The sequence below is a fragment of the Vombatus ursinus genome, unplaced genomic scaffold, assembly GCF_900497805.2.
Source record: "Vombatus ursinus unplaced genomic scaffold, bare-nosed wombat genome assembly UNPS02010284.1, whole genome shotgun sequence".
Taxonomy (NCBI): Eukaryota; Metazoa; Chordata; class Mammalia; order Diprotodontia; family Vombatidae; genus Vombatus; species Vombatus ursinus.
In genome coordinates, this window is record NW_020950062.1 from 3,937,538 (window position 1) to 3,956,978 (window position 19,441).

The window sequence follows — 19,441 nt, forward strand, 5'->3', positions numbered from 1 at the left end:
CTATGTGACTTTGGGCAAGTCACTTAACCCTGTTTGTCTCACTTTCCTCATCTGTAAAATGATTTGAAAAAGGAAATGAAAACCACTCCAGTATCTTTGCCAAGAAAATGTTGGATGTGACTGAAAGTGATTGAACACAAAAAGTGTTTTAGGTCCCATACTCCCCAGTATTATTCCATTTAAGCACTCTTCAATCCAGTGTGAAACTATAATAGACTTGCTTCCTGTTCACCATCTACAACACTTTTTACCATACATACACTTTGGACCTCAATGCCTTTGGCCTGGTGGCTCCCCATGCCAGGAATGTACTCCTTTCTCACTTCCATGTTTTAGCATCCTTAGCTTTCTTCAAAGCAAAATTCAGGTTTAATGAGATCTTTCTTTTCCTCCCTCAGTTTTAGTTCCTTCTTCCTCTTAAAATTTCTTTGTACATATTCTGTATTTCTGCACATGGCATGGCTTTCTTAGAATATAAGTTCCATGATGGCAAGAGACTCAAGTCGGGGGAAGATATTGTGTATGTCCAATGCCTAGCATAATGTCTAGAACATAGTAAGCTCTTAATAAATGTTTGTAAAATTATTGGTCTGAATCTCAGTTCAATAGTGGTCAGCCTAGATGAAGTAATACACATCTTGGGAATAAAAAAAACTATCTTATGAATTATTAAAAAGAAAAAAGGACCTTTATTTACAAAATATTCATAAATTACATTTTAAAACTTTTTAAACTTATATAGAGATGTATTTGTCCAGTGAATGACTAAATAAATTGTGGTATTTTCATATAGTATAGGCTGTGTTGACTAGGGTTAGAGTCAAAAAGTCCTGGATTCAGACTCCCATCAGGTAGGTCACTTAGCCCCTCTATGACTCAAGAAATTCCCTCAAATTTATCTTCTAAATGATAGATGGGTTGAGATTCATTTTGGTGGAGGAAGTCCCTCTATGGGGATTTCCTTACACTTATGAAGTCATGGGGTGCTGGGTCCTCTGCTTCTTCTGTCCTACAGGGTCAATCAATCATCCTTCCCAAATTCATGTATATATGCAGAAAACATAGGTTCAAACCATCACCTGAGTGACTTGAACTGGGTGATTTCTGCCTCGGTATGGTCCTCTGAAGCATACAATGAGATGTTGAGTCAACTTCAGGTCATGTCTGACTCTTTGTTTTCTTCGTAAAGATACTAAAGTGGTTTGCCATTCCCTTCTCCAGCTCATTTTACAGATGAGAAAACTGAGACAAACAGAGTTAAGTGACTTGCCCAGGGTCACACAGCTAGTAAAGTGTCTGAGGCTGGATTTGAACTCAGGAAAATGAGTCTTCCTGACTCTAGACTCAGAGCTCTATTCATTGCTCCACCCAGATGTCCTATACAGTGAGAAAGAGAAAGATTAATCTAAAGTCCTACAGAGTAAGCCCAGTCATTTGATTAGAGTCATATTTTTAAAACTAAGAAAATATATTATAGAAAAATGCAAAGCTAAGTGTACAAATGAATTTTGAAGAGAACACAGAACAGTTATTACTATTTTTTTACAATTTATGTTGCTATGATATTTCTAATCAAATTGTTTTAAATAGTTCTGATTTCATTGTTTTATTTGTAGATTTATCCTATGCCTCATTTATTTGTATTTTTAAGAGTGTCAATAATAATGATTTTTTTTTTTAATGATCCCCTCATAGTCTGAAATAGTGAGTTTGTTTCCTCTAAGCCTCTCCTAGAGAATAACCTAGGAAAGAGTCAGGCACTTTGGAGATTAAGTAATAAGAAATAAGGCATTAAACAGGTGGTGGGTGGCTAAGATAAAAATAAGATTCAGGCCCCTTTCCCTAGCTGTCTGTTATTTCTGCTTCATCCATGGTTTGTTTTCCAACTTAAATCAAAGTGGGCAGTAGAAAAGTATCAACATGAGTCTTTTTCTTTCTTTTTAACTGGGAATAGAAAACATTTGCCTTCTGGCAGAAGGGAGAAGTTTGTCTGAAAACTCAACAGCACAGCAATCACATTTTGCGATTAAGCCACCCTTTAGCAGCCCAGTTGCCCCTTTTCAGATCATCTAAGCAAAGGACTCCCATAAACACCAAGGAAGAAAAATGGCCCACTGTAAAGGAGACTCAATTGTTGCCCACAGCCAGATTTCAGATTTTGGTAGCCCCCAATTACACTTACCTACCCATAAAGTGCTATGTAAGTGTGAAGGATTTTTTAAATTATTATTCAGTATATGGATTCTCAAGAATTGAATTCATCTGCAAATTGTCAACTTGTCCACTTGCACCATGGTGTTCTTGAGAGGCTGGGTTAGCAACAGGGACAGGCCTGATGTTATGACTGATTGCTTTCCAGTCATATACCATTTATCATTCAGACTACCTTGAATAAATCAGCTCCATTTATATTCTCCTTATGATCTCATTCTTCTGCCCACGCCCCCTAATCTGATCTTATTTTTAAACCATTTATGGGGATTGTTTTTCCTCATTTATTTCAGTTTCTAGTTTCCTACAAAATATAAGATCTTGCTGGCATTGGATTTTCTGTGGCCAGTAAGTGGTGGGAAATGGAAGGATTCTCACCCCCAAAGTCAGAGAACTTGGGTTCAGATCCCGGTTTAGATATTTACTCTGTGAAGTGTGGCAAGTCACAAATTCTCAGGGGCTCATCTGTAAAATAAAGGAGTTAGACTAAATAACCTGAGGGCCTTTCCACCTCCAAATCTCTGATTAAATGTCATTAAATTCCTGGCTAGAGAACTAGGGGTGTTCTTGACCTTTTTTTTTGCCCAGCTTTGGATAACAATTAGAAGTTAGGCTTCCTTTTTTTTTTCAGCTAGGCAATGGGGTTAAGTGACTTGCCCAGGGTCACACAGCTAGTAAGTTCAAGTGTTTGAGGCCAGATTTGATAGGCTTCCTTTTTGTTGGATCATAAATGCCATCTTTCCTTGGGAAAGTATAATAGGAACATAAATTTAGAGCTGGCAGGCCATCTAATCCAACCCCCTCATTTTACAGATGAGGAAACTGAGTCCCAGAGAGGTTAAGTCATTTGCCCAAGGACACACGGGTAGGGACAGAGACAAGATCTGAACCCAGATTCTCTGACTCTAAAGCCCATTCTCTTTCCATTACACTACACTTGCAGCCTGTTTGTTGGAGGCATTTGTGGCTGTTGTGATTCATTTCCTTCCACAACTAAGAGACAGATGGTCATATTTTCAGGATACAAAAATAACTTAAAATTTAAAATAACTGAAATGAAATTAATGGCTAGTCCAGAAAAGCCCCTTGAGATTCGTTGTGGGATCATAGGAAACATGTTAAAAATCTGCTTCTGCAAAAAAACAAAAAACAAAACTCAACCACGAGGCAAACAGGACAATTCAATTCATTTAAATAAAAATTAAGCAGGCACTGTGGATGATGCGACAACAAAGACCCTGCCCTGCTGGGTCTGCTGGCTGGATATAACACATAAACAGATAACTACATGAGGTCCACAAAATATATTCAAAGGAATTTTTGAAGGGGACAAACATCCAGAACAACAGAAAAAGCCTCTTGTGGGAAGGAACCCGTAGCCCAGCCTGGAATTGCCTAGTGAACAAAAGTAAAGAGAAACACTATCCCAGGCATGGGACCAATCTGGGCAAAGGCAAGGAGGTCGGAAATGATGTGTCGTGTAGGGGGAACAGCAAATGGACTAGTTTTGGTGGAAGGTGGAGCATGTGATGGGGAAATAATGTGGAATCAGTTTTGAAAGTTAGGTTAGAGCCAGATTGTGAAGGGCTTTAAATCTTGAAACTCTAAACAGATGAGTTGCTGTCTATCCTTCAAGATTTGAATTTACCAGGGGCAGCTAGGTGGTGCAGTGGATAGAGCACCGGCCCTGGAGTCAGGAGGACCTGAATTCAAATCCAGCCTCAGACACTTGATATTTACTAGTTGTGTGACCCTGGGCAAGTCACTTAACCCCATTGCCCAGCAAAACAGAAACAACAACAACAAAAAAAAAGGATTTGAATTTACCTTAAAAAAACACACACCAAGAAAACATACTTTTAAAAATGTAGCCCTAGTCCTGGCCTAGACTCCACAAGACTGGTTTGTTTTGGTGCGCTTTGCTTTCCTTTCATTGGTGAGGTAGAGCAGGAGGTACTCCTTCAGCAATGTCTCCCTGGGAAAATTTGTAGAAGCTGTGTGTGATTGGGCAGCTATGCTCCATGAACAGCAAATTGTGAAGACTGAGCACAAGTGAAACAAATAGAGGCAAAGGCTCATGTTTTCTTTTTTTTTTCTTTTTTTTTTTTTTAGTTTTTAGGCAATTGGGGTTAAGTGACTTACCCAGGGTCACACAGCTAGTAAGTGTCAAGTGTTTGATCTGAGGCCGGATTTGAACTCAGGTCCTCCTGACTTCAGGGCCGGTGCTCTATCCACTACGCCACCTAGCTGTCCCTCCCCCCCCATATTTTCAATACTAAGATTTTACCATTGTAGCATTAGAAGACAGGAAGACAGGAAGACCTGAGTTCGAATGTGACCTCAAACACTTACTGGTTGTGTGATCCTAAGCAAGTCACTTAACTATTGTTTGCTCATCTGTAAAATGGGGCTAATAACTACCTACCGTACGGGATTGCTGTGAGGATAAAATGAGATATTTGTAAAGCACTTAGCAAAGTGCCTGGTATAACAGGCACTTAATAAATGCTTGCTACCTTCCCATTCCCTTACTCCCCCAAAGCTTGTTTCCTCTTCTGTAAAACAGGGATAATAATAGCATCTACATCTCAGGGTTGTTGTGAGCATAAAATGAGATAATATTTGTGAAGCACTTTGCAAAACTTAAAGTGCTATATAAAAGTTAGCTAATGATAATAATAGTTATTATTATTATCAGTTCAGCAAGACTGTATTCATTCTCTATTACCTACTCTTTCTTTCATCTTCCACACATGTCTTTTAAACATCTAAGCAGGTGAGTGAGTTCCCTGTGCATCCACATTACTCATTTTAGTCAATTTCCCCTTCTTCTCCTCATTGGAATTGTTTTGTGTTTTCAGAATTTCATTCTTGAGAGTTTCTCATGCCTCCTGGGCTGACTTTCCCTATAAAATGTCATACCATGGGATCCAACCTCACCTTTCCCTGAACCCACAGAACTCTGTTCTCCAACAATCTCTGCCACTACCCCCGGGGAGCTTGGGTAAATCGTTGACTCTCTCTGGCCTTATAGGATTAGAGCAAGACATCTTACCTTTTTGTGTCTCACAGATTCCTTTGTCAGTCTGGTGAAACCTACAGACCCCTTCTCAGAATAATGTTGGGTTGTTTTTTGTTGTTGTTGTTTTTGTTTGTTTAAAATTGAAGGAAATGCTAAATACTAGTTAGATGTTAGTGAAAATAAAGATCTAATTTGTTGGAGTTTTTTCCACCTAAATTCATAGATGCCCTTGCAAGCTATTCATAGATACCTTGGGAGTTTGTGGACCCTGGAATAAGAGCTCCTAGATTAGAAAAATGTAGATTTAAAGCTTAGAAGGAACAAAGGGTTGTCTAGTCCAGTGTTTTCATTTTCCAGGTTTGAAGACTGAGAATCAGGTGAATTGTCTTGCTGGAGGACTGTTAAGGGCCTTTCCAGCTCAAAGTTCCCTGGGAGTCTCAAATACAACATTTCTGATACATACAAGTATCTTTTTCATAAATATTGCTGAATCATTCCTAATATTGACCTTTAAAATGCCTACAGCTTTAGAGAAAGTCCTCTTTTCTTTACATTCTTCTAACTTTAACTTGGCCTTAAAATTCCTGGCACCTTCTCCCTCAGCTCCTGGCTCTGGCTTTATTCTTGGCACAAGGAAGTCAGACAACCTCCTGTGTTGAAATCCACTATCATCTCTTCCCCAATTACAATAGACATTTTCCTTCACACACTTTGGGGTGTGTGTGTGTGTGTGTGTGTGTGTGTGTGTGTGTGTGTGTGTGTATGTGTTGGACACAAAATAATTTTTAAAGTTATAGAACCAAATTATCACTTAAAAACAGGATTTTTAACTTATCACATATAAAGTATTATTTTACATTTAGGTTTGCAAGAGAAAGAGATGAGCTAGAAATACCTGATGAACTTTATAGATGGACATGCCTGGGGACATGGAACCCACAGGAATGATGTAATAGGCCACCCCATCAGCTTTGCTCAGCTTTGACATCAGGAGACTTTAGACCCTGTCTACAGGATTCTCTTCTCAGTCCTCCTCCACACACTAATATGGATGGGGAATTAGGATCAGGGCTGGGAGGCTCAGGGATAGTGAGTAACTCAGTTTGACCTGCTGGAGTGGATAGAGCAGGCTGTGTCTGGAGTAAGAAAGACCTCAGTTGAAATATGGCCTTGGACAGTTCTAGCTGTATGACCCTGGGCAAGTCACTTAATCTGTTTGTCCCAGTTTCTTCAATTCAATGGCGGTAATAATGGCACCTGCTTCAAAGGGTTGTAGTCAGGATCAGGTGAGATAATATTTGTAAAGTATGTATATCATAAAGTATGAAAATATATTGTAAAGTATAAAAACTATATTGCAAAGTTTATAAAGCACTATGCTAAGTGTTCTACAAATGTAATTTCATTTGACTCTCACAACAACCCTGGAAGGTAAGGTGCTGTTATTATCCCCATTTTACAGTTGAGGAAACTGAGGCAAATGAGTTAAGTAACTTGCTGAGAGTAACATAGCTATTAAGTGTCTGAATCAGTTTGAACTCAGGTCTTCCTGACTCTAGGTCCAGTGCTTTATGCCCTGCAGTCCCAATGCACAGTGCTGGTCATTTAGTAGGAGTTATATAAGTGTTAGTTTATTATTAGTAGTAATAGTATTGTTATTATTGTTATTATTATTATTTGTTATTTTTTTTAACTGAAAGTAGTAGTAGGTGTAACCACAAAGAGATATAGACTTTTTCTTTTCATTGCCAAAATTTTATTCTGAAGCTCTTACTTTGTAATCTTATATCACAAAAAGATGTGTTTCAAATCTAGCCTCAGACACTAGCTGTGTGACCCTGGGCAAGTCACTTAACCCTGATTGCCTAAGGAAAAAAAAACAAACAAAGAGAATACAGACTTCTTAGGGAACCAGGGAAGAAAGATATTCACCTACATAATAAATTGAATCCAGGTAGTTGGACCAAGGTATCTAGACAGAGGAATGTGTAAATAATATTCAATAGCTCTCTCCAAATATTTGAAGGACTGTCTCAGGGAAAACCAATTAGCCTGTTCCCAGAGGGTGGAAATCAGACATGATGGAAGGAACTGAAATTAACTGAAATTAAAGTCACGAGACCAGGATTCAAATTCTATCTCTGCCATTTATAATCTGTTGATCATGGGATAGTCAATTAATGTTTCCTCCTCTATAAAATAGGACTGTGATAATACTTTCATGACAACCCTCACAGGGTTATTGTAAAAAAAAAAAGATGCTTTATAAACTTCGTAAACTATAAAATATTATAGAAATGTGATTATTTTTATTTCAGATTTGTGTATAAAAGAAGTTTCTAACAATTAGAGATGCATAACCATGAAATGGGCTTACTTGTGAGGTAGCGAGCTCCCCACTGATGAAAATATTCAACAAGAGACTTGATGAATATTTGTTGTGGGGGGTGGAGGTGGCAGAGATTCTACTGTTTGGTGAAAGTTAAATTAAGTGACTTCTAAGGTTATTTTCAGTTTGGAATTCTGATGGAAGGGAAGGGAAAGAGCTCTTATTAACCACCTACTGTATGCCAGGCCCTGTGCCAAGTACTTTATAAATATTATCTCATTTGATGCTCACAACAACCCTGGGAGGTAGATGCCATTATTATCTCCATTTTACAGTTGAGGAAACTGAGGCAAACTGGGGTTAAGTAACTTGCCAAGAGTAACATAGCTATTAAGTGTCTGAGGTCAGTTTGAACTCAGGGCTTCCTGACTCTAGGCCCAGTGCACTATCCACTGAGCCATCCAGATACCTCTAAGCTCCCATGATTCTAAAGTTTCTCTCTTTCAGGAAAAACCTGGACTGTAAAGTTGGTCTTATCTCCCAAGTATATTATTTATGTAGACATATGTCATTTGTTCTTTCATTTGCCCCCTCAGCTAAAATATAAAGCAGCTTTTCTTTCTTGATTCAGAATAGCTCTGGAATGTTGCACGAAAAGTGGGTATTTTTCTATCTTTTTTATTTTTTTTTTCTTTTTCCCAAATTCAGGTTGGTCCATTCAGGTCCCGGAAAAGGATCGCTACAGGCAGGAGCGGACCTGTCCTTTGCGACTCGGACCGGTACCAGGCAAGGAATTGAAACCCATCTCTTCCGAGCTGAGACCAGCAGGGACCTCTCCCAGTGGACGAGAAGCATTGTCCAGGGCTGCCACAACTCAGCGGAACTCATAACTGAAATCACCACCTGTGAGTAATGCCGACCAGGGCCCTCTGGGTAGGGTAATCGAGAAGAGTCCTGGAATGCCACCCTGTCCCCAAACAGCTTCCTGCTCTGGCCCATTGAGGTGACCAAATCTCTCATTTTAGAATTATTATTATTATTATTTTTACTAGATCTATGTTTTCCACTGGTCTAGGGAACTGATGTCCTGAGAAGGGGACTTCCTTTATCAAAATAGATCAAAACCCCCTCTGCAACATAAATGGATCACTGAGAGGTTAAGTTACTTGCCCAGGGTAATACAGGCACCATTTGTCAAAGGTAGGATTTAAACTCAGGTCTTTCTGACTCTGAGCCCATCTTTCTGTCCAATACTTTACCCTGACTTTACCATACATTACCTTTTGATTTTTCCTGCTAAAGCATAAATACCCCCAAGAAGTGTAGCTCATGGGTTTAATCACTAGGGTAGAAAAATAAAAGAGGTATCATATAATGGGTAGAGTGTTGGACATTATGAGTCAGGAAGACCTGAATTCAAATCTTTACCTCCTACACTTACATGTAGTCCCGGGCAACTCAAATAACCTCATCAGATAGCTAGCATCTCCCAAGAGCTTACGTTAGTATGGTGGAAAGAGTGCCATGTTTACAGTCAGAGGACCTGGGTCCAAATCTGGGCTCTTCTACTTAGTGCCTAGGAATCAAGGCAGTTTGAAATCAAGAGGGTCTGAGTTCAAATCCTGACTCTGCTACTTATTACATGTTGGACCTTGGTCAAGTCATTTAACTTCTTCAAAAGGTCTTTACCTTTAAAATAAGGACTTTGGATTAAAGGGCCTGTAAGGTGGCACAGTGGATAGAGTGCCGGGCCTGGAATCAGGAAGACCTGAGTTCAAGTCCAGTTTCAGACATTTACTAGCTGTGTGACCTTAGGTAAGTCACTTTATCTCAATTTCTTCAACTGTAAAATGAAGATAATGCTAGAACATACTTCACAGGGTTGTTGTGAGGATCATGAGATAATATTTATGAAGCATTTAGCATAGTGCCTAGTACATTGTGTTTAACAAATGCTTTTTTCCTTCCTTCATTCCTTTCTTCTAAGGTTCCTTCCCTCTCTAAATCTCTGATCCTATTAATTGAGCACTTAATTAATTAATTAATTGACAACACTTGAATTCAGTTCACCTTTCTAGGGCTCAGTTTCCTCACCTAGAAAATGGCAGTGTTAGAGCTCTAGCACTTTGTTGTTCAGTCATTTTTCAGTCATGTCCGACTCTTCGTAGGGTTCTTTTTGCAGAGATACTAGAGTGGGTTTTCTATCTCCTTCTCCAGTTCATTTTATGGTTGAGGAAACTGAGGCAAACAGGATCAAGTGACTTGCCTAGGGTCATACAGCTAAGAAGTGTCTACGGCCAGATTTGAACTCAGAAAGATGAGTTTTTCTGATTCTAGGCCCAGCACTCTATCCACTGTGCCACCTAGCTGCCCCTAGCACTTACTAGTTGCTTAATAAATATTCGTTGACTTGGTCTGAATCAAAGTGGCTTGATATAATGGAAAGGGTACTGTATTTGGAATCAGAAGACCTGGGTTCAAATTCTGACTCTGCTACCATGTTTGATCTTGAGCAAATCACCCTCTTTGAAGGTTCTGTCAAATTAAGGGCTTCAAGTAAGTGACCTCTAAGGTTCCTTCCATCTCTAAGACTCTGATACTGTGAATTTAATAGACAAACTGGTTCCCAAGGCAGGTTTCTTCCATCTTTAAAATTTTATGACACTTTGACCATTGACCATTGACACTTTAGTTTAAATTAGTTTATCACCTATTTTCCAGCATAACAGCCCCCTAAGAACAGGGTCCTTCAGAGAAGGAAACATGCAAAAGGAAGACTCTGATAACCTGTTTCAAAAGAAGGAAGAGAGGGGCAGCTAGGTGGCTCAGTGGATAATAGCACCGGCCCTGGATTCAGGAGGACCTGAGTTCAAATCCAGTATCAGACCAGACACTTGACACTTACTAGCTCTGTGACCCTGGGCAAGTCACTTAACTCCAACTGCCCTGAAAAAAAAAAAAAGAAGAAAAGGAAGGGAACAAGATAGGCCTCCAACAAAGGTTAGGATGAATCTGGATGATGTTTTCTCACCAAAGATCAATTTCTACACCCACCCCTTAAAAATGCGGAGTCCCTCCCCAGAATCTCTTATTTAAAGTTAAAATTCTTCCCTCCATGTTTCCATAGTCTTTGCAAACAAAGGTGAAATTAGCTGCTTTGCAGAATTTCGGCTACTACATTGTTGGGACCAAAAATTAGTGGATTTTTTTGTAATTACCAAGAAACTAATTAGCACTCTTCACCCCCTTACCCCATCCCCTAAAAAACAACAACAAAACATTATTTACCATCTCTGTTGAAAACCTTTTGGGATTCTCCTTTCAGCTTTTCATTTGTGATGCTATTTTGTGCCAGGGCACGTATACACACACACACACACACACACACACACACACACACACACACACACACACACACACACACACACCCCCCCCAGAGATTTCAAAGTGCGAGCTGGTGGAAGCTTATGCCACCTGAATCTTAAGTATCAGGAAATTGTATTTCATCAGAGAAGCCCAGACTCTCTTAGCTACCAGAAGTGTCACGGCAAATAGAAGGAGATGAAGATGCCTAATGGGGCTCTATTTAGTTTGCCCTCAACAACTTCTGAAAAATCTTTCCTCTCCTCCCCAAACACAATTTTGAATGTCACAGGTAGGAAGAATAACCCTGTTGTTATCTTAGAACTCTTGTCAGTTGGAGATCAAGATCTAAAGTAATTTGCTTTTCAGTTAATAAGGAGAAGTTGGTGTATTTATAGCAATTGCAGGTTTACATAGTGCTTTTCATTATAGCAATGGAATGAGCAAGGAAAGAGCACCGACTTTGGAGTGAGAGGATGTGGGTTCAAATTTGGTCTCTGACACTAGCATTGACGCTTCCCAGGGCTTCAGTTTCCTAATCTGTAAATTGGCCTCCAAGGTCACTTCCTTAAAGGCTATGAAGTTGGGCAGGTCTGTTCTGGATCTGTGATGTGATTGGTGGTAAGAACTCCTAGTATAAGAAATTCTTCCCAGTGATAACTATTAACAACTCATTTGTAAGTCTGGAGAGCCCTCTGGAGCGCTGAGTGGTGATGTACCCATTATCACAGCCAGTATTTTTCAGGGACAACCCTTGGACCCAGGTCTTCCTGACTCCATGGCTGGCCTGCTTATCTACTATACCACACTTATTCTTGTGAAGAAGGAAGGAAGGAAGGAAAGAAGAATTTAAGCACCTACTATGTGCCAGGAACTGTGCTTAGCACTTTACAAATATTATCTCATTTGATCTTCACAACAACTGTTTGAAGTAGGTGCTGTTATTATCCACATTTTACAGTTGAGAACACCGAGGCAGATAGCAGTTAAGCAACTTGTCCAGGGTCACACAGCTAGTAAGTGCCTGAGGACAGTTTTGAACTGGTTCTTTCTGACCCCAAGGCTGGATTCCTTAGCTACTATGCCACTCTGCCTAACAGATAGTATTTGTTCAACAGGCTGGTTTGCAAAGCAAAGATCACATCATATACTTCATGTTCTTTTCCAAGCATCTAGATTTTTAAAAATTGACCAGCTCATCCAAGAGCCATTTGAGATGCCATCACCCACTTCTGAGTCACGTGGCCAAAGCTTTTATTCCCTTTTGCCAGCACAAAATCATTAGAAAGGGAGAGTGAGGTGGGGGAGAGAGGTGTTGTTTCAGCGACATTGGGTGACCCTATGAAAGCTTGCCCTGAGCTTTCTATTGTTCCAAAGAAACATCCCATATACAACAGAAGGGTGTGCAACTGACCATTCACTGCCTACAGCTATAGTTTTGTTTTGTTTTCTGTATCTGAGATTATCAGGTAGAATGAATCAATGAAAAATATGCACTATGGTTGATTTGTTTTTTAATAAATTATTTAAAATATTGATCATTAGATCATTTTTGAGTCACTTCCCCCATCCATGTTCAGAGATAATTCTATTTCCATCTATTGGAGAAGATACAGACTCCTGCTAGTCACTTGGAGGCAGCAGGGTACTCTGGTTGGAATACTTAATATGGAGTTGGAACAGATATATTGAGAATACTGGCTCCACCATTTACTAGCTGTGTGACCCTAAGCAAGTGACTTGACCTCTCTGAGCTTGTTTCCTAATCTGCAAAATGGAGATAATACTTAAACTTTCTGCTTCCTATATGTTTCTATCACTTTAAGGTTTGTAAACTGCTTTCTCAGCATTATCCCATTTGATCCTCACAGCAACTCTAGGAGGTAGGTGCTATTTTTATTCTTATTTTGCAGATAAGGAAACTGAGGCAGACAGAGGTTAAGTGACTCATCCAAGGTCACACAGCTAGTAAATATCTAAGATGGATATGAAACCCTGGTTTTTCCAACTTTAAGTCAATTGCTCTACCCACTACACCATAAGATGAGATAATACAGGTGAAATGTCTTACAGCCTTAGAGTACCTTGTCAGTGAAAAATATTGTCATTATTCTGTTCAGATTTTCAAGGTATTAAAAAAAAAGTTTTCCTAATGTTTGTTTGTGAGAGAACCTTTCAAGAAAGGTTGATAGTGTTGCAAATGTCAAATTACCTCTGAGTTTGGCTATGGCCCAAAAGGCCATTTGAGCAGATTTTCACACTAGAGCTATAACATAGATAGATTTTAGTAAGTGCAGCTAGGATATGTTTATAATATTCTCTCCAATGTAGTTCTTCCACTACCCATAGCAAACTGAAAAAAAAGTTCCCTTATCTGTAAACTTATCAGTTTTGGGACTTTATCTACCAGTGCCACTTCTAAATCTTCTCTTTCTGTATGATTTTTGTCCATCTCAAAAAAATAAGAAAAGAAAATTCTATCCAAAGAGAAGATCTTTCAGTCCTATTTGAGTCAGCATATTATAATAGAAAGATTATGGGACCGGGCGTCAGAACACTTGGCTTCAATACTCTTTGGAATCCTAAGGTCCTATGTAATGTTCACAATTATCAGTAGTTGAACTTTCATCTCTAACATTTAGTAGTTTTATTACTTTGGGGAAGTTATTTCACCTCTCCAGGCCTCAGTTTTCTCATCTGTAAAATGTGGAGTTGGATTAGATCCCAGGCTCACTTGAGGGAACTGGAGCTGGGGAGACATAATGGTGGTTTTCAAGTATTTTGAAGGGTTTTCACATGGAACAGAGAGATGATTAAGCTGGTTCAGTTTGACCCCAGATCACAAAACCAAGACCACTGGGTGGAAGCTGCAAAGAGGAAAATTGAGGCTTGATATAAAGAAAAATCTCATGATTATTAGAATTCTCCAAAAGTGGGATGAGCTGCCTTGTAGACCGGTAGCTTCCTCTTTGTTGGAGACCTTCAAGCAAAGACTTGTGCAAGCAAAGAGGTGTTGTGGTAGGGATTTCTTTTTCAGGTATATGCGGAATGACATCCTTTCCAAATCTGAGATTCTAGGATTGAAAGCTGGAAGGGACTTTAGAGTCTAAATCACTGGTCCAACCCTCTCATTTTAGAAATGAAGGAACTGAGACCTGGGGAGGAGAAGTTGACTCAGCCATGGTCATGTGAGTAGTAAGTAGGAGAGCCCAAATTCAACCTTAGGCATTTTAATTCCATGTACACAGTTTTTCTGAATACCTTGATATTCTCCAAGGTACTCTATTTCTAATATCCTTTGGCTTTTTAGTTTTTTTAATGTTGGGCATGAAATCCATGGATGACACCAGTGACAGAGGAAATGTGAAATAACAAATGCCTGATAAAGCGTATTGCCTTCATTTGGATTATAATTTTATTTCCTCCCTTGTCTTCCAGCATGCACATACAAAAACCAGGAGTGCCGTCTGACCATACATTATGAGCATGGATTCTCCATCACCACTGAGCCACAGGAGGGTGCCTTCCCCAAGACAATCATTCAGGCTCCCTATGAAAAGCTCAAAATGTCTTCAGACGATGGGATCAGGATGCTTTATTTAGACTTTGGAGGAAAGGACGGAGAGATTGTAAGTGTACTCAGCACCAATATGGTCATTGATTCACTTGGTTATCATTTATAGTCTTTGAGGCAACTAGGTGGCACAGTAGATAGAGGAATGGACTTGGAGTTATGAAGTCTGGAGTTCAAATTCTTCCTCAGACACTTAACTAACTGTATGACCCTGGGCAAGTCACTTAATCTCTGTCAGCCTCAGTTTCCTCATTTGTAAAGTGGGGATAACAATAGCATCTACCTCCCAGGGTTGTTGTGAGGCTAATGAGATAGTATATGTGAAGTGCTTTGCAACCCTTAAAACATTATATAAATGCTAGGTATTTATTGGAAACCTATGGGAGGGGGAGGAGTGTCCCTCCTGGTTATGTTCCTATACCTATCTAGAAACACACATATATCTTTCACTTTGGCTGAGAGGCTTCAGAAAAATTTGAGGCAAATGAAAGAATTCCTTATAAAGTCAGTGCAAGTTTCGACTAAATATGACCTCTAAGGTTTGTGTTGGGGTGGGTTCCAAATTAGGTGGAAATTTGAACAAATTAATGAATTAAGATCATATTTATGTTTGTTTTAGCAACTAAAGATCACCCATTTGTTTAAAGATACCTCCTTAGTGTCTTTCAGTCATGGTTTAGTGAAAATGGTGTTGGAGGTAGCGACTAAATTTGTCAAAACATCCTACCTCCCACCCCCAATCCCTGTTCAGTGTCCCATTGTTCTCCATCCCAGTCAAGCCACATTTGGAGACTGAATTGGGTCCTGGCTACCACTATTTAGTAAGGATATTGGTAACTTGGATATCAACCCTTGGAGGAGGGCAACCATTATGGAAAATGGCCCTAACTTTTTGCCATGTGAGGATTGCCTGAAATAACTGGGGATGTGCAGCCTGGACTTGGGAGAGGTGATAACTTTCTTCTATGGCTGTGCCACAAAAGAGGGATTAAACTGGTTTTGCTTGGCCCCAGAAAGCAGAACCAGGAAAAACAGAAATTGTATAGAGCAAATTTAGACTTGACACTAAAAAACAAAATTCTTAACCATTCGAACTATCCCAAAGCAGCTGCTTTGGGAGTCAGTGTATCTGCTCTCCCTGAAGGTCCTCAGTCTTAGGTTTAATGACCACTTGTAGGGAGTTTTATCAAGAATTGCTTTTTTGGGTACACCATAGGAAATAGGCTTAGGGAACTGGAGATGTTTAGCCTAAAGAAGAGAAGACTTGGGGGATATCATAACCGTCTTCAAGTATTTGAAAGGCTGTCATTTGGAAAGTGGATTAGACCTATTCTGTTTGGTCTCAGAGGGCAAAGCCAAGATCAGGGATGGGGAGGGGAAGAGGGGAGTTACTGGAGGCACATTTTAGAATCATAGGCCACTCGAGTTAGAGCTTGAAGGAATCATATAGGCCATCAAGTCCAACATCTTCATTTTGCTTACAAGGAAATTGAGGCACTGAAAAGTTAAGTTGCTTGAAGTCACACAGTTAATAAGAATCTAATGAAATTTGAACCCAGGTTTTCTTGAATTCAAAAAACATCCTAACACCGAAATTCTGTGATTCCCTGAATCTGTTCTTAATAATGTATAATTAAGAACAACTGAAATCAACATGAAATCCTCAAATAACATGAAAGCCAATAATTTCAACATGGTGCCTGACTCTGCCTAGGATAATTCTCCTTCATCCCTTGGTCCTTCTGGGTTATCTTAGCATTTCCAGGGACCATGTGTAGCTTTCTTTTTATATTCCGAAATAATGGTGCTGGTAAAAACACCATAAGAAACTTAGGAACTTTCACTCAAGAGATGATGCCAAATAAAACATGGATTATCCAATCTATAGAATACTGTAGGAAGTCATACTGTCTGACTACCACATGATCTACATTGAACCCTTGTGCAAGGTTCTGAACTAGCCATTTTTTCTAGCATCCAATATGGTTTCATAGTACTTTATTGGATTGCCTTTCTTTCTTTCTTTCTTTTTATTTCTTTCTCTCTTTCCTTCTCTTCTACTTTCTTTTTCTCTCTTTCCTTCTCTTCCTCTTTCTTTCTTCCTTCCTTTCTTCTTTCTTTCTCTTTCTCTTTCTTTCTTTCTTTCTCTCTCTCTTTCTTCCCATGTCCTAGTTTATAGTCTAGTTAGAAAGATAATGAATGCACAGGCACTAATGAAAGAAAGTAAAATATAATATGTAATGAAGTGATAAATACAATAAAGGACTAAAATGATTAGAGTGTTATATACAGCTACTATGGACATTCAGGAAGGGACTTTATTTGTTAGGTTTCTAATTCATGTAAATCCTTTTTATGAAAATGGAATTATAAGATGCATAGTAATGAATATACTCAAAGAACTATCTCTTTCTCTCTTAGAAGTTTGGGTTTTAGAACCAGAAGATACCCTGGAGATCATCTAATCCAATGCCCTTATTTTACAGATGAGGAAACTGAGGCCCAGAGTGAGGAAGTGATTTGTCCAAGGTCACAGAACAAATACAAGAACTGGGATTTGACCCCAAGTTTCTGAATCTAGTTCCAATATTCTTTTCATAATGCCATGCGGAATGGAAGACAAATGTCTTTTAAAGATAATTTGCCTAATATAGAAAATGAACACATATATGTCTCCAAGTGCCACCACCCACTGGATAAGTGGCCAGAGGATATAAGCAAATGATTATCAGATGAACTGCAGGTCATTAACAACCACATGAAAGATTGTTTCATATCACTAGTAATAAGAGGAATGCACATCAAAATAACTCTGAGATTTTACTTCCCACCCAGCAAATTGATCAAGATGATCAAACATAAGAGTAGTCAATCAGGATGGGCTGTGGAAAACAGGCATATTAATATATTGTTGGGACAGCTGTGGTGAGTGCAACCATTCTAGAAAACAATTTGAAATTGTGCCAAGCAAGAGATTAGAATGTCCATACTCTTTGACCTAGAGGTTCCACTGCTAGGCATATTGCTAGGCATATTGAGGGTGGGGGCATGTTACGTTGTTTATTTCCAAAGTCTGTCAGAGTCTATCAATGCTGGCTTAGCCAATACAGCCCCTCAGTCTGTTATGACCTCCCCACTCTTGCATCTTGGACAATATCAATCCATATGAAACCAGGTTGGCGACAAAGCCAAGGAGTTGAGGAGGGGGGTAGAAGAAAGAGGGACTTCTCTCCCTTCCCATCACATATTTTTTTCCAATAAGATTGCTGTTTAAACACAATTTCCAAACCCAAAACATATAGCAGCAACCAGTCACCAACATCACTGATTTTCATACTACCTTTTTTTGGAAGTTAGGAAAGAGAAGGTAGTATTTGTGTTTGAGGAAACCTGACTGTATCCCAGTAGAGCCAGAGATGGTATGAGGACTGGTACCTGTAATATAGGGTGGCTAGAAGACCCAGGAAGTTGGTAAAGTTAGAAAGTCCCACCAAAATATTCTTAGCTGCACTTTTTGCAGCATCAAAAAACTAGACACAAAGCAGATTCCCACTGACTAGGGAATGACTAAATGTCATGCGGCACCTGAATTTAATGGGATGTTATTGTCTGGATACAAAAAAAAGGCAAAAAGACATTTTTTGCCCTCAAGAAGTTTATATTCTAATTTGGGAGAAAACATTACAACAACTTTGTGGATATAATATATCTAAACACACCTCCCCCTCTGTTCTGCAGAAGTGGGGGGCTATGGGCATGGAATACTATTATAGTAGCCTCAGATCTTAGTTTGTTTTATTGAACTGCTTCTTTTTTCCTCTTTTCTATTCTTTGTTACAAAGGAATTTCATTAGGTGGGATTGGGATACATTTACAAATTTTGATGACATAAAAATAAAAATTATGAACAAAAACCAAAATTTTAAAAAAGATAATTCACCTAGTTATAATCATCTTCAGGCCCCTTCATGTGAAAAATCAATTATTCTATAATAATCATCATCTTAAAATCTCTCTTTTTATTTCAGCAATTGGACCTTCACTCCTGCCCCAAACCTATTGTGTTCATCATTCATTCCTTCTTGTCAGCTAAGATTACAAGGCTTGGGTTGGTGGCGTGAATGGAGGGGTAATGGTTTCCACAAGAAGAAGCAGAACCACCTTGCTTACTGGAAGTATGATCCACCAATCCATGTTAGGTGCTAGCCAGCCACCAGCAGTGCCCCAGGGGGAGCAGAGGACATTGATTGTCTCTGTTAACCAGTCCCGGGTTACTCTCTGAGGCACTGCTTTCAGTGTAGTCAAACACAAAGGAGCTGTGTTTAAGAAAAAAAGCATCACCTGGAATTTCAGAACCAGTTTCTTTAGTCAAGGAAAATGTCCTTTTTATCAGGGGCAATAAACAGCTTGTACATACTGACAAAAGGGGCTTTTAAAAGTTCAGTGATTTGAAATGATTTAAAATATACTGTACAATAAAAATTAGTATATTACTGTGTGTTCACACTTCAGAATCATTGTTGTACCTATTTTCACATAACTTGTTTATTGATAATGAGCAAGGGTTAAGTAGGTGAAGAATGGACATTTACCACCCTTCCCCCTCCAAAAAAGCAATGATCTAGGATTAGAATTAGACTATTTCCAGCTGCTAAATAAATTTAATTTCTTTGAGGGGGAAAACAATTTTTTTTCACATAGAATCTGGTCTTTCGTAAGATCATAGATTCATAGATTTAAGGAAGGGACTTTACAGACCATCTAATTCAACTCTCTCATTTTACACATGACAAAACTGAGGTCAAGAAAGGAAAAAGTGACTTCCTCAAGGTCAGGCAGGTAGGAAGAAGCAGAGTTGGGAATCTATATCCTGACTCCACTATCCCAAAATATGGTAGGACTACAATACTCTTTTTTTGATGGATTATATTTCTGAAGTGAG

At 39.1% G+C, this 19,441-nt stretch overlaps 1 protein-coding gene across 1 annotated transcript in view; it reads left to right on the forward strand.

The window, feature by feature from the left end:
• The window catches only part of SNTB1 (syntrophin beta 1), a 303,484-nt gene extending 284,259 nt beyond the window's left edge, over positions 1-19,225 (forward strand). The window contains exons 5-7 of the mRNA XM_027854065.1: positions 8,271-8,467; positions 14,364-14,554; positions 18,528-19,225. Coding sequence (XP_027709866.1) covers positions 8,271-8,467; positions 14,364-14,554; positions 18,528-18,620 — 481 coding nt within the window. The 3' untranslated portion in view covers positions 18,621-19,225. The remainder of the gene's footprint in view (positions 1-8,270; positions 8,468-14,363; positions 14,555-18,527) is intronic.
• The last annotated feature ends 216 nt before the right edge of the window (positions 19,226-19,441 follow it).